This window comes from Syngnathus floridae, chromosome 22 (assembly GCF_059516105.1).
Source record: "Syngnathus floridae isolate MCC-2025c chromosome 22, RoL_Sflo_1.0, whole genome shotgun sequence".
NCBI classification, from domain to species: Eukaryota; Metazoa; Chordata; class Actinopteri; order Syngnathiformes; family Syngnathidae; genus Syngnathus; species Syngnathus floridae.
In genome coordinates this window covers 4,752,600-4,763,437 of record NC_142434.1, presented here as the reverse complement: position 1 = coordinate 4,763,437, position 10,838 = coordinate 4,752,600, and the positions used below count along the sequence as shown (strand labels likewise).

Sequence of the window (10,838 nt, the reverse complement as noted above, 5' to 3'; positions counted from 1 at the left end):
TATTTCTTTGTTCATTTATGACCTGGTAAATAGTTATTTGAAAAGAATAACGTTTAAGTACATGTCCTCAATTTTCTGTATTCACATGATGTATGTTTACGACAATATTGTAAATGAAAACAAAACTATCCATCAAGCCAAACTTAAAAATCTTGGAAAGGCATCTTCTGGAATAATATAAATTGAAGCTATTTTTCAATGAAGAGATATTCTCCACTATTTAAAATGCTAATTCTTGACAATATTTTTTCAGTGAAAACAAATATCTCAAAATATGCCTCAGTTGTACTCTGAAATTGCACATACACTTATGATCACGCAAAAGACGACAACTTAGTATTTGTTTGGTTTGACATTGGAGAATCTTTTATTTGCCCCATAGTGAGAGAAATTAAATTTCAACAAAGCCAGAACACAAGAACTGCCATTAAACCCACATAATGTCCATAATTAATATGAATAACATTGTTAATAGTGCAAGTGCACAATGGAATTGGATCCAACCTGCACTAATATTACATGTTAAATATTGCACATATACAGAGTACATTTTAAAGTGTTCTTAGAGCAATTATATTAAATGCATATTCAAAACAGACATACAAAGACATTCCATTTCTTGTATTACAGCACATAACAGGATAACAGTAATCTGATCCCTTCAGAAGAAATTTTCAATTTATAACAATTTACCCACCAGATTTGAGTGTAAAGCGAAAGCAAAAGAATAAATTGCCAGTACAGCTGCCCACAATGTTAAAACCAAGGGCGGCCATGTTGTCAGATCCCAAACACAATCCGACGCGAGATTGAATTCAAGCTTTTAAAATAGCCACCGACTATTTTTCAGTGCTTCTTCATCGAGTCTAGGATACGCAAAATGTGAAGGAAGAGGTTGACGATGTCCAGGTAGAGATTGATGGAGGCCAAGATATGCTCCTCGGGGGAGAGCTGCTTCATCAGCAGGTGGGTGTCGTAGATGATGAAACCGCAGAAGATGAACGCCCCGGTTCCGGCGAACAGCAGCTCTGTGCTGTCGCTGTTAAAAAACACCTGTAAAGAACACCGAGGCAGACCAAAAAAAACTGTCAGTTTTGAGAAAGGGGGTCCTACGACATTGACGCCATGCAAGTCGACCCACTCACCCTCATAACGCTTGCAATCAGGAGGATCCACAAACAAGAAAAAAGGCTGCAACACAGAGCAAATCAAATACACTGCAAATCTCAACGTGCGTTTCTTCCCTTTTTCGAGCCAACTTACCCTGCTCCCAGTTTTGTGAAATCTCTCTTGGATTGAAAGGTGTAAGCAGTCAGTCCAGCGAACACGGCACAGGTCAGGAACAAGGCTTGGAGCACGGTAGAGTATTCGTAGAAGGTCACTGTATAAAAAGAGCGGCGCCGTTATCACAACAGTCCAAAGGCTTACGAGTTTATAATATTAATGTGTCATTACCACTGTATTCAGTTCTACTTACAAGCAGTGGCCACTGAGATGGCCTCCAGCAAAGTCTGCAAACAACACACGGGTCAATAAAAGCACTCAGAACTCTGGAGATACAGAAGAACCTATCACTTACAAATACAAACAGCAGGTAGAGGTTGACTGGATGCTTGTGTCTGTAAACAGCCAAGGCCAGTAGCAGGACCAAAGATCCCAAAGCGGAAACCAAAACAACAGCAGGGCTGCGGAAGAGAACAGGTAAAACCAAAGTCCTGTTCATAAAATGTCTCCAGCGCTGTTGTGCAATGATGGAGTCTCGTAATAGGTATTACAGCTACCTAGTGGTCCAATTTGAGGTGCTCACCTGGCATGAACAAAGTCCTTGATGGTTTGAGAGAACATAAAAAGGGCAGATGTGCCCGTTGTCAGAATGATCTGCAAGCTTAGGAGGGTGTACACCTTCCGCAGGAAATCTGGAAAAAGTTTCAATTAGCAACACAATAGATGATTTCCAATAGCTTGTTCCCACCCACAAAACCTGAATGGCAAAATTGCAGCGCTAAAATAGACTTTAAAGTGAAACTAATCAAATACAAAGACTATCCATGCAATTGAGGTAACAATATGGATATTCTGGAGGAATATATTCCCGATAGCTACACTGTCAGGTGATTCCGCATACATTTCCGCTAGCTAGCGGCTAATTTTCGCCAATTGTGTAACTTCACATACCCATACGTATCTGAACGCTGGCTGTAGCGACATTAGTGCCATAGTTGAAGTCATCTTCAATCGAAGATCTCGGATATTTTTCACAGCTCATCGTTAATATAATCCAGATGTCTGTTGTCCTGAAAACGGCAGATTATAAACTGAGGACTGATTTGGAGCTCGGACGCGTAGTGATGACGTCATCGAATTTAGTAAATAAACTTTTTTTTTTTACACGAAGCTTTATTGAAAAATTCTAATTACTGAGTCCGCTCGATAGATTATATTGTATTTTTCTTTAAGGATTATCCTGTTTAGTGCATTCATTTTGTTTAAAGCTTTTGTATACATTTTAACTCATATTAATATTTTATATTATTGTTCACGTCGAATAAACTTTCTAAACAGGTAAGCCAAATCATTAAAATTAAACAAATACTATTTATTATCAAATATATTCACGTTTATTTTCCGTTGACAAATATTGTGCACATCCTGATTTTAAATAAAGCTTCTAAACAAAAACAGATACGTCGGGACCATAAATGGACACGTCCTGCAACCGAAGCTGCGCTGTTGCATAGCTGAAAGTGTCGCGGGACTTGTTACCAAGCTTGTCCGGTTGTGTCTGTCCCATCTCCGGCTCATGTTTCACCCAGTCCCCGGCAGACTGTCACTTGGTTGTCGCAGCCGCTTTTTTCTTTACCTCTCATTCCTGCTATTACTCCCTACTGGTATGTCTCCATATTTTAATGACGTAATAATTCTGATGTTCAGTTAACAGTACCGATACTGCTTTTCCAAAATGATGACTTTGCATTTCAGGCTGCAAAAGGGGCTGCAGGTACGTTAATAACAATGTCATAAACGCAGAGTCGCGCGATTGCTTTTCTTTACTGTACAACATAAATGGGATTCAATGTTTTTTCATTTGACAATATGAAAGTTATTATTGACGTGGTGGGCTTTTGGGGACGAAGTTGAACCGATACACACTAAAGTCTCTGCGTTTCAACATGGCGACTTCTCGATGACTCCAGCTGTTTTTATAATTTTACCACTACATTTATAGAACAGTATACATACTGTTAATTTTCCATGCAGATATTAAAAAATATTCAGTGCCGGTCTGACATTAATAAATGCTTTAATAAAGTCCTGCAGGAGCATGTTTGGCACCTGAACAAATGTGACAACTCGACAGCTTCTCCACTGCCCCATAAAAATACTGTAAACATATATTCACATAGCTTAGTTTCCAAAAAACAACAATGCTTCTCGGATGGTTTACGTGTAACACTACACCTCTCTATTCATTTAGCATGTGCCGAGCTATTAATATTAAAGTCGTCCTCGCCTCGAGTTGGGCTCTTTTCAAATTAATACCCCCAAAAATTAGTCAGAGTAGTCCAAATATTTTAAAATAATCCAGCCTACTCTCTTGTCTTTCTTTAGTGTGACTATCTCATGGCCGCCTTGCTCAGACGTGGGCTCTTCCTGGCCTTGCCCCATCTCACAGGGCAAGGCAGCAGCTCAGTCTGCCACCCTGCGGTGTCGGCCATTCTGCTAGGTAGAGTAAATTTTCCTGCGCTTTAGTAGTACACGGAAGTCCGACCCCATTCCATGACGTTGGTCCAATTTCCAAACGCCATTTTCCACCTATCCACCCATTCACATTCTCATTTGCACTAAGATGGAACTGAAGCGAAAGCCTTTAAATTTGACGAAAACATTTGTTCCAAAACATAAAGAAGGTACCATAACTTAACAAAATATAAGAAACCGTTTTATTGTACTATTAACGTAATATCTACACTCAACTTGTGATTCTTGTTGTTTATGTAAACGAAGCCTTTGTCTGCCGCCATTTTGTCTCAACAAAAGGCTTTTTATTACTCAAGAGAGTCTGCGCAGTGTTTGTTTGTAACCTAAACTCATTTGTCATCTCACCATTTTCCTTCTTTTAAATCTCAGATATCCAGCCATCGTCCGCTAACAATTTACTTCCTTTCTAGGTGTTCGTTCCGAGTCGTAACCATCGCTTTCTATGTGTTGCATGAACCGGGACCCCCCCGACAACCCCGCTCAGTTATCGTGACCTTTTACGTGTTATCTCTCCTTGTGTCTGCTCCTCTTCATCCAGCCCAGGCCTTGTTGTAAGCTCTGCTGAGGAGGGTGTTTTGATTCTAGTGGTGGTTGGAGTATCTCTTCAGCAGCCATGTCAGGCTTCAATCTTCTCCATCTAATAAGCAAGAGTCAGCCTGTGACTCTGAGGTCCTGCAGTCTTCCCTCAGGTCCACTGACTGGGTGCCATGTGCCTGCTGTGCTCTGCCTCTCTAAAAAAAAAAAAAAAAAGCCTTAACATTTGGCTGTTGTGCCAGCATGTCTTAACAGTACCAGTCTGTGTGTGTGTGTTCACAATAATGTGCTGCTTTCACTGGTTTTCTTAATTTTGATCAAACCTCCCTGGGAAAATAAATTATGTTTGGGAGTTTCCATGTCGATCTGATCAAACTTAAATTCAAGTAAAGAGGCTTAAATTTGTCCCAGTGAGGTTCCCAAATCTTGCACAGTGTTTGTTTAGTTTTCAAGTATTAAAGGTCAAGGTCACAAACTGGGGATAATGGTACTTGGATTAATTTTTAAATAAAGAATAGTTGGGATAGAAATTAAGTATGGCCTAATTATCAATCAATCGTTTTTTGTCAATTGTGTGGTGGTTTAGATTGTTGATTTGTGGCGTTTTGAAGCAATTGAGGCAAAATGACGTGCAATGCTCGGCTGCAACCAGCAGAGGCGCTGTTGAGTCGATCAACTAGGTTGTGGTGCAGAGAAGAAAAACACATGAGGTTCAAATACACTCAAATTCTAAGAAACATTAATCCATTCAACAAACAAAAAAACAATAATGATTGAGAAATCGTTAGCTGAGCAGTGCTATTAGCGCAGATGCTAGCCATAAAACAGCAACAAACACCATATTTGATTGTCGTGGTAATGAATCATGGTTACTCCAAGAACGAGTCGATAATTTACTTTAAAAAAAAGCATTTTCAAATGAAAAAAATCAACACTGATGTATGCTAACGCTTTAGTTTCATGGCTGTTTGTGTTGTTCGTTGTCTCACGCGTAGAATCTGGGCGCTAACAATACAAACCAAATGGTTCACTGCTTTGCTTCCTTGCAGCTTGCACGCATTGAGTGGGTTTGATTTTCAAGGGATTTTTTTAAAAATAATTACACAAATAAAGCTTCAGATCGTATGAGCAGAAAAATAACAGTTTTAGTGAAAAGAATCATCTCGACACCTTAATCGCCGACTGCAACGATTTCCGTAGGAGCTGCTCGAACCAAGAAGACATGGCCGGTGACCTTCTCTCAGGAGGAGATGAAGAAACGTCTCACGCCCATGCAGTATCACGTGACCCAGGAACGAGGAACAGAAAGGTGCGGGCCCTGAAATTAAGGCCGATTATTGTTGTTGATTCTTGAAGCAACTGTGGTAAAGGAAACAAACTATATTATAGCAATATTTTTCAATACATTTCTTATGTATGTATACTCAAGTTTAACCAGCTTCCGTTTTTATTTTTTTCACAATTGGTCATTTAATCAGAATTTTTTTTCCCCATTAGTTGTTACTGTTATGTTTTGTTAGCATAAAAGCCGACGCAAGCTAGCCATCGAACATCAAACTCCACCCCCCTTCTCAGTACGAGAACACTTTTGTTCATTTTTTTAAATGATCAATTATAAAAATTATTCTTTATAAGTAATAATGAAATATTTTTATTTTTGCACTGATACACCTGTTAGTCTGGTATCTGTGTTGCTGTTTCGGAGCATGGGCAGGAACCAATACTGATGGAGAAATTTTATTTTTTTGGTGCAGGTACCATTGAGTCAAGTACTATGTTTACCTTTTCCACCTCTGCCTCTTATACAAGTTTTCTGCACAGTGCCTTCACAGGAGAATTCACGGACCACAAGGAAGATGGAACCTACATGTGTGTAGTCTGCGGGGCACCATTGTTCAGGTAAGACCATACTAATGTTACTTGTTTTGTATTTATAGCCTAGAAATGTTTTGTCATGCGAATTTTTTTTTTTTCAGTTCAAAAGCCAAATTTGACTCAGGATCAGGTAAGAGCAACCTGAACGTACAAAAATGTAACCACAAACTGAATATATCACCACAACATGACTTTCTCACTCATGACATACATGCAGGTTGGCCTTCCTTCTTTGACCTTGTGAAACAGGATTCCATCGAGGTGTCAGATGATTTCTCCTATGGGATGCACAGAGTGGAGACTACCTGTGGCAAGGTACAGTAACGGCACTTTATACTACCCATGAGATGCCAAGGGTTTTCCACTTTGTGGCTAGATTAATCTCAAAACAATAGATTAAAATAGTTTTGTGTGAATAACCCAACTTTAGCATTTGGTTTACTTTTAACCACACTAAATTGCCTCTTCCCCTGTCCCACTCTCATATGGTGTTCCACAGGGTTCAATATCTGAGCCCCTGCTGTTTTCAATGCATTTACTAGACCTAGGTTCCAAAACGTATTTTTATTCTATGGTTTTGAATCAGCATTGTGTATACAAATAATATTTCCTAAATCAGTTAAGTAGCTCTTCATTCTAATGCAGTGCGGAGCCCATCTCGGCCACCTGTTCGATGACGGTCCAAAGCCCACCGGGAAACGTTACTGCATCAACTCGGCCTCGCTGGCTTTCCAGTCCAAAGATGCGGAGGGGGCCTCTGGCTCCGCCCCCACAGGTGCCGCTGCAGACTCGATATCTGAGGGAAGGACAGAACTTTAAGAACCCGGCAAGAATCCTATATAGTGTGTGATTGAGTCAGTGATTGCATAGACTTATTATAGTTGAATCAATTTGCAATTTTGAGCTAAAGCAACACGCACAAAAATTATACGTTAAAATAATACTGACCAAAACTATTAAACTCATGTTCACTAATAGGAAAATGTACTCAAAGATGGTTGCTGTCCTGTTTTCACAGACAACTGCTTATTTTTTAATACACTAGAGTCTATTTTGAGTGCACCTTTGATGACGTTTGATGATTTTAAGGCGTGATTAAAGTTCTGCAGCAGAGGCAGAGCAAGTGGATTGTGCTTGATTTGGACACTATTTTGTATTTCTTCATAATGAAAATTATTTTTTGGCACAGCTTGAAGTGATGAATTGATGAATAAAACAGCACAAAATAATATGACTTTTTCTCCTTTTATTTAATTTGATAACTACATTTTATTTGTGTAAATTATTGTAATATTAAAAACAATATTAAAATAAATAGGCAGAGCATAGTATAAATTTGATTTTTTTTAAAGAAATTCCTCTGCTATGAGATACAGAAAAGGTAACACTTCTAAAACAATAGTGATATTAAATCAGTCGAGGTACCTTTTAAATAAGAGTCTTGCATATAATTAATTATTTCTTAATTTTTTCCCAATTTGTCCTGTTGGCAGTCTACTCACAATATGATTTTTGAAAAAAAAAATGACCGATACGCATTAGTAATATGACTTATTATATGGACCCACTTTTGCTAAAATTTTCTGAAGTTGAAAGACATAAGAAATTAAAAGGAGATGTGTTTCTGCTGTTCAGTGAAGAAACATTGTGAATGATGCAATATAGAAAAATTCGGATAAATTTAATTTTTGAAGCGATTCTTGAAGTTTCTTAAGAAAGGAACTGAATACTGAATACCTGTTATGTTTATGAATTTACTTTTTTATTTTTTACTTACAATTGTAAAGGAGTAGCTTAAGGAGATATGTTTGTAATAGAAAAAAAAATTGGCCAGGCATGAATTAAAATTTGACAAACCCCCGGAATATTTGCAACAAAGGCTACTGCAAATTTTATTATACAACACACACAAAGCAATTCCTAAGTTCACCAGGGTCAAAGGTCAAATACATCTCACCGAGGCTGTACATGTACCTCTGTCAAGGATGCTGTTGTTTTTTGTTGGCATGCAAGTTGACAAAAATAAAATATAATCATGGAAGACTGAAAAAAAATATTTTTTACAACCTTCTTGTGGAGCAACACGAGAAGTTTTGAGACTAAAGGACATGAAAAGTGAGCCAGAGAATTCAAAACGACTCAAATCTGCAGACTTACCTTTAATGTTGAACACTTGATCTTTATGATGCATTTCTGGCATCATAAAGGCCAACTTTTAACTTGTAACTCTTCCACATTAGTTCTAGTCCACATGCTCATAATTTCATTTTCAATATTTTACACTGGCTAGGGGCAATAGGCGCGGGAGAAAAAAACCCCGACAAAATGGAAGCATATTTCCAAGCCCCGATCCATTGGGCACATTTCAAAATATGGAGCAAGAAATAACCGATGCTATATTTCCATTAATGAAGACGCTTGTTTCCAAGGAGGTGGCATTCCAAAAAACGGAACTCTTTATCCAGCGCTTGAGCTTTGCCTTGCAGAAGAAATTTGAGGGCCACTGGTACCCCGAAAACCCGAGCAAAGGAGAAGCGTACAGGTACTCCAATAACATCCAATTAAGTTCAACCAAATAGTAATTGACGTCTCCTTAGGTGCATACGAGTTAACCAATACAATTGTAACGATCCGGAACTCCTTCGTGCTTGTCATGAGAGTGGTCTGAAGTTTTGTGACTTGCGACTTCCCCTCGATTTCACGCTGTGGATAAACCCTGGTGAAGCTTTTTGCAGGTGAGTGATTCACTTCCAGGTAGTTGATTATCGTGAGCTGCACTGACCTCTATCGGTCAGTTGTTGTAAGTGCAACAAAAAGTCTTCAAAGTCAAACGGCCTATCTGATTTAAATTCAAGGATTATATTGAGGGAAAAATTAGCAAAAAGCTTTTGACTGTCTCCTCTTATGTGATCATTCTTAGAATCGGTGAAGAAAATCCTCCATTTTCAGTAGCGACTGTGGCTGCCATGTATAAGGAATACCTCGCCCAGAAGTTGTCAAACACTCGAAACGAGATGTTCGACTCTTGCTCTTCCTCGGATGGCGAGGACATACATAATTGTTTTTCTATCAACGACAAACAGGTATTTGATATGCAGTGAACCATAGCTATTGTCGATACTCATTAAGTTGCCTATAGAGTCACAAAATGGCGGCAAATCCCTTCTTTTTAATTCTAAGACAATGCTATGACGAATTGTTTTCATTCATTTGTATTTTTTGGTCTTAGTTGAATCCACTCGCTCCGGCCTGGTATCCCTCTGGCTTTCCGGAACCGACTCGCTCCCGCTTGAACTGCAGAGCTACCAAGGAAAAATCACATTCTTTAAATATTTACAGGCATTGTCCAACTGCTTCGGGAAGGAAAATAAAAATGAAATAAGAAACAGACTATTTTATCTTTAATAGTTTGACTGTATAAAAAAAACGTCCACAAGTTGTAAATTCCTGTTGAATGACTAAAGCAATGTGCTTACAGGCCTAAAAAGAGATTTTTTTTTTTTTTTATGAGGGTCAAGTTGACAGCAAAATGTATTTTTCCAGTGCAAAGGCTGCAGCGGGAGTGTCCAACTCATTTTCATGGCAGGCCGCATGGCAGTCATAGCTTCCCCCAAAGGGGCCATTATGACTCATATAAATGTATCATAATAGAAAAATGTCTTTTTCCCCCCTTGAAGATAAAAAAAACCCGAATAATCCAACTTTATTTATTCTCCAAAAACTGCATTTTGAATAATATTGCATTTATGGAATATGAAGCAGCAGCTGTTATCAATCGCAGGGGGCGGCCATTTTGTTGCCATTGATAAAAATGACATCATAGTTGTAGCCACCAATCACACCTATTTTCTGTGATGTTGGCAAGCAGAGCTGGGAAAAAAAAAATATCTTGGCGGACCCCAACTAGCCCCCGAGCCTTGAGTTTGACGTTCACACAACAAATCCACAGGTTGTTGTGAACAATTCGCTGAGAGAAACTCAAAAGATCTCTCCGCCGAATGTTGATTTACGACACACCGGGCCCGTGTTTCACGCAAAGCATGGCAGGAATGTCTCGGCCTTGTTGGAAATGTTTCTCCTCTTGGAAAAACACTTGGCCGTCGAGGAAAACCTCACAGGCCTTTTTTGCGGTTTACTGCTACTGTGGATTCCGAGTGGTTTGAGGAAATAGACTGAATTGCTCGTACCTGACTGGAGAAATTCGGCTTCCTCTTGCCAACTGCAATGTTTATTTGCGCGGGAATCAAAACATGTAAATCATTCAAGAGGGGCAAATTTTCCACAAAACAATACGTAAGACATTTTCCAACTAGGCAACCGTGTGTGGAGAGTTTGAATACAGTCCTGTTTTTTTAAATCAGTTAAATAAAAGTATTGATTTGCAGTATTTACGCTGCACCAAATTTTTCACTGATGCAAGTAGACTGCAAAGGCAAAAAAAAATTATGATCCGTGGCTTTATTCAGGTTCATAGCAACATGACATTACCCTGATGTAAGTGGACTGTAACGATCTATTAATAGCATCGTGGAGGTCTGTGTGTGCTGGAACCAAGTGGGGGGTGATGTCATCGCAATGGCTTGCACACTTTAAATGTGGATTAGGGAAAATTTAAACATCCGCCCGCTCAGACAGGCCTGGAACATGTGAACAAAACAGGCACCTAAACA

At 39.0% G+C, this 10,838-nt stretch overlaps 3 protein-coding genes across 7 annotated transcripts; 2 read left to right on the top strand and 1 right to left on the bottom strand.

The window, feature by feature from the left end:
* Nucleotides 1–339: 339 nt before the first annotated feature.
* Nucleotides 340–2,367, bottom strand: tmbim4 (transmembrane BAX inhibitor motif containing 4). The gene is made up of 7 exons (XM_088366464.1): nucleotides 2,176–2,367; nucleotides 1,808–1,916; nucleotides 1,580–1,685; nucleotides 1,478–1,511; nucleotides 1,264–1,381; nucleotides 1,146–1,191; nucleotides 340–1,053 (listed from the first exon to the last, which is right to left on the bottom strand). The coding sequence occupies exons 1-7, from the start codon at nucleotides 2,264–2,266 to the stop codon at nucleotides 847–849; spliced, it is 711 nt and encodes a 236-aa protein (XP_088222590.1). The 5' UTR covers nucleotides 2,267–2,367; the 3' UTR covers nucleotides 340–846.
* Nucleotides 2,368–2,719: 352 nt separating this feature from the next.
* msrb3 (methionine sulfoxide reductase B3) lies at nucleotides 2,720–7,397 on the top strand. Of its 5 annotated transcripts, none has more exons than XM_088366468.1 (7): nucleotides 2,720–2,888; nucleotides 4,298–4,448; nucleotides 5,494–5,602; nucleotides 6,115–6,192; nucleotides 6,270–6,298; nucleotides 6,386–6,483; nucleotides 6,814–7,397. In XM_088366468.1, the coding sequence occupies exons 2-7, from the start codon at nucleotides 4,373–4,375 to the stop codon at nucleotides 6,985–6,987; spliced, it is 564 nt and encodes a 187-aa protein (XP_088222594.1). In that variant the 5' UTR covers nucleotides 2,720–2,888; nucleotides 4,298–4,372; the 3' UTR covers nucleotides 6,988–7,397. The 5 variants fall into 5 exon arrangements, with proteins under 5 accessions (XP_088222594.1, XP_088222592.1, XP_088222596.1 ...); XM_088366466.1 differs by lacking the exon at nucleotides 4,298–4,448 and adding an exon at nucleotides 3,610–3,724; XM_088366470.1 differs by lacking the exon at nucleotides 2,720–2,888 and adding an exon at nucleotides 2,900–2,998.
* Nucleotides 7,398–8,386: 989 nt separating this feature from the next.
* LOC148379360 (protein BTG4-like) lies at nucleotides 8,387–9,558 on the top strand. The gene is made up of 4 exons (XM_088366471.1): nucleotides 8,387–8,710; nucleotides 8,766–8,903; nucleotides 9,089–9,251; nucleotides 9,398–9,558. Exons 1-4 carry the CDS (start codon nucleotides 8,541–8,543, stop codon nucleotides 9,548–9,550), a joined length of 624 nt encoding a protein of 207 aa, XP_088222597.1. The 5' UTR covers nucleotides 8,387–8,540; the 3' UTR covers nucleotides 9,551–9,558.
* The last annotated feature ends 1,280 nt before the right edge of the window (nucleotides 9,559–10,838 follow it).

Excerpts from the sequence above, each read along its gene's own strand:
- LOC148379360 (XM_088366471.1), top strand. The coding sequence starts at position 8,541 with ATGGAGCAAGAAATAACCGATGCTATATTTCCATTAATGAAGACGCTT. Across the intron at positions 8,904-9,088 it reads CCTGGTGAAGCTTTTTGCAG|AATCGGTGAAGAAAATCCTC; the intron begins GTGAGTGATTCA and ends GATCATTCTTAG. Across the intron at positions 9,252-9,397 it reads TTTCTATCAACGACAAACAG|TTGAATCCACTCGCTCCGGC; the intron begins GTATTTGATATG and ends TTTTGGTCTTAG.
- tmbim4 (XM_088366464.1), bottom strand. The coding sequence starts at position 2,266 with ATGAGCTGTGAAAAATATCCGAGATCTTCGATTGAAGATGACTTCAAC. Across the intron at positions 1,686-1,807 it reads AAGGACTTTGTTCATGCCAG|CCCTGCTGTTGTTTTGGTTT; the intron begins GTGAGCACCTCA and ends TCTCTTCCGCAG. Across the intron at positions 1,382-1,477 it reads CATCTCAGTGGCCACTGCTT|TGACCTTCTACGAATACTCT; the intron begins GTAAGTAGAACT and ends CTTTTTATACAG.
- msrb3 (XM_088366466.1), top strand. The coding sequence starts at position 3,622 with ATGGCCGCCTTGCTCAGACGTGGGCTCTTCCTGGCCTTGCCCCATCTC. Across the intron at positions 6,299-6,385 it reads CAAATTTGACTCAGGATCAG|GTTGGCCTTCCTTCTTTGAC; the intron begins GTAAGAGCAACC and ends ACATACATGCAG. Across the intron at positions 6,484-6,813 it reads TGGAGACTACCTGTGGCAAG|TGCGGAGCCCATCTCGGCCA; the intron begins GTACAGTAACGG and ends ATTCTAATGCAG.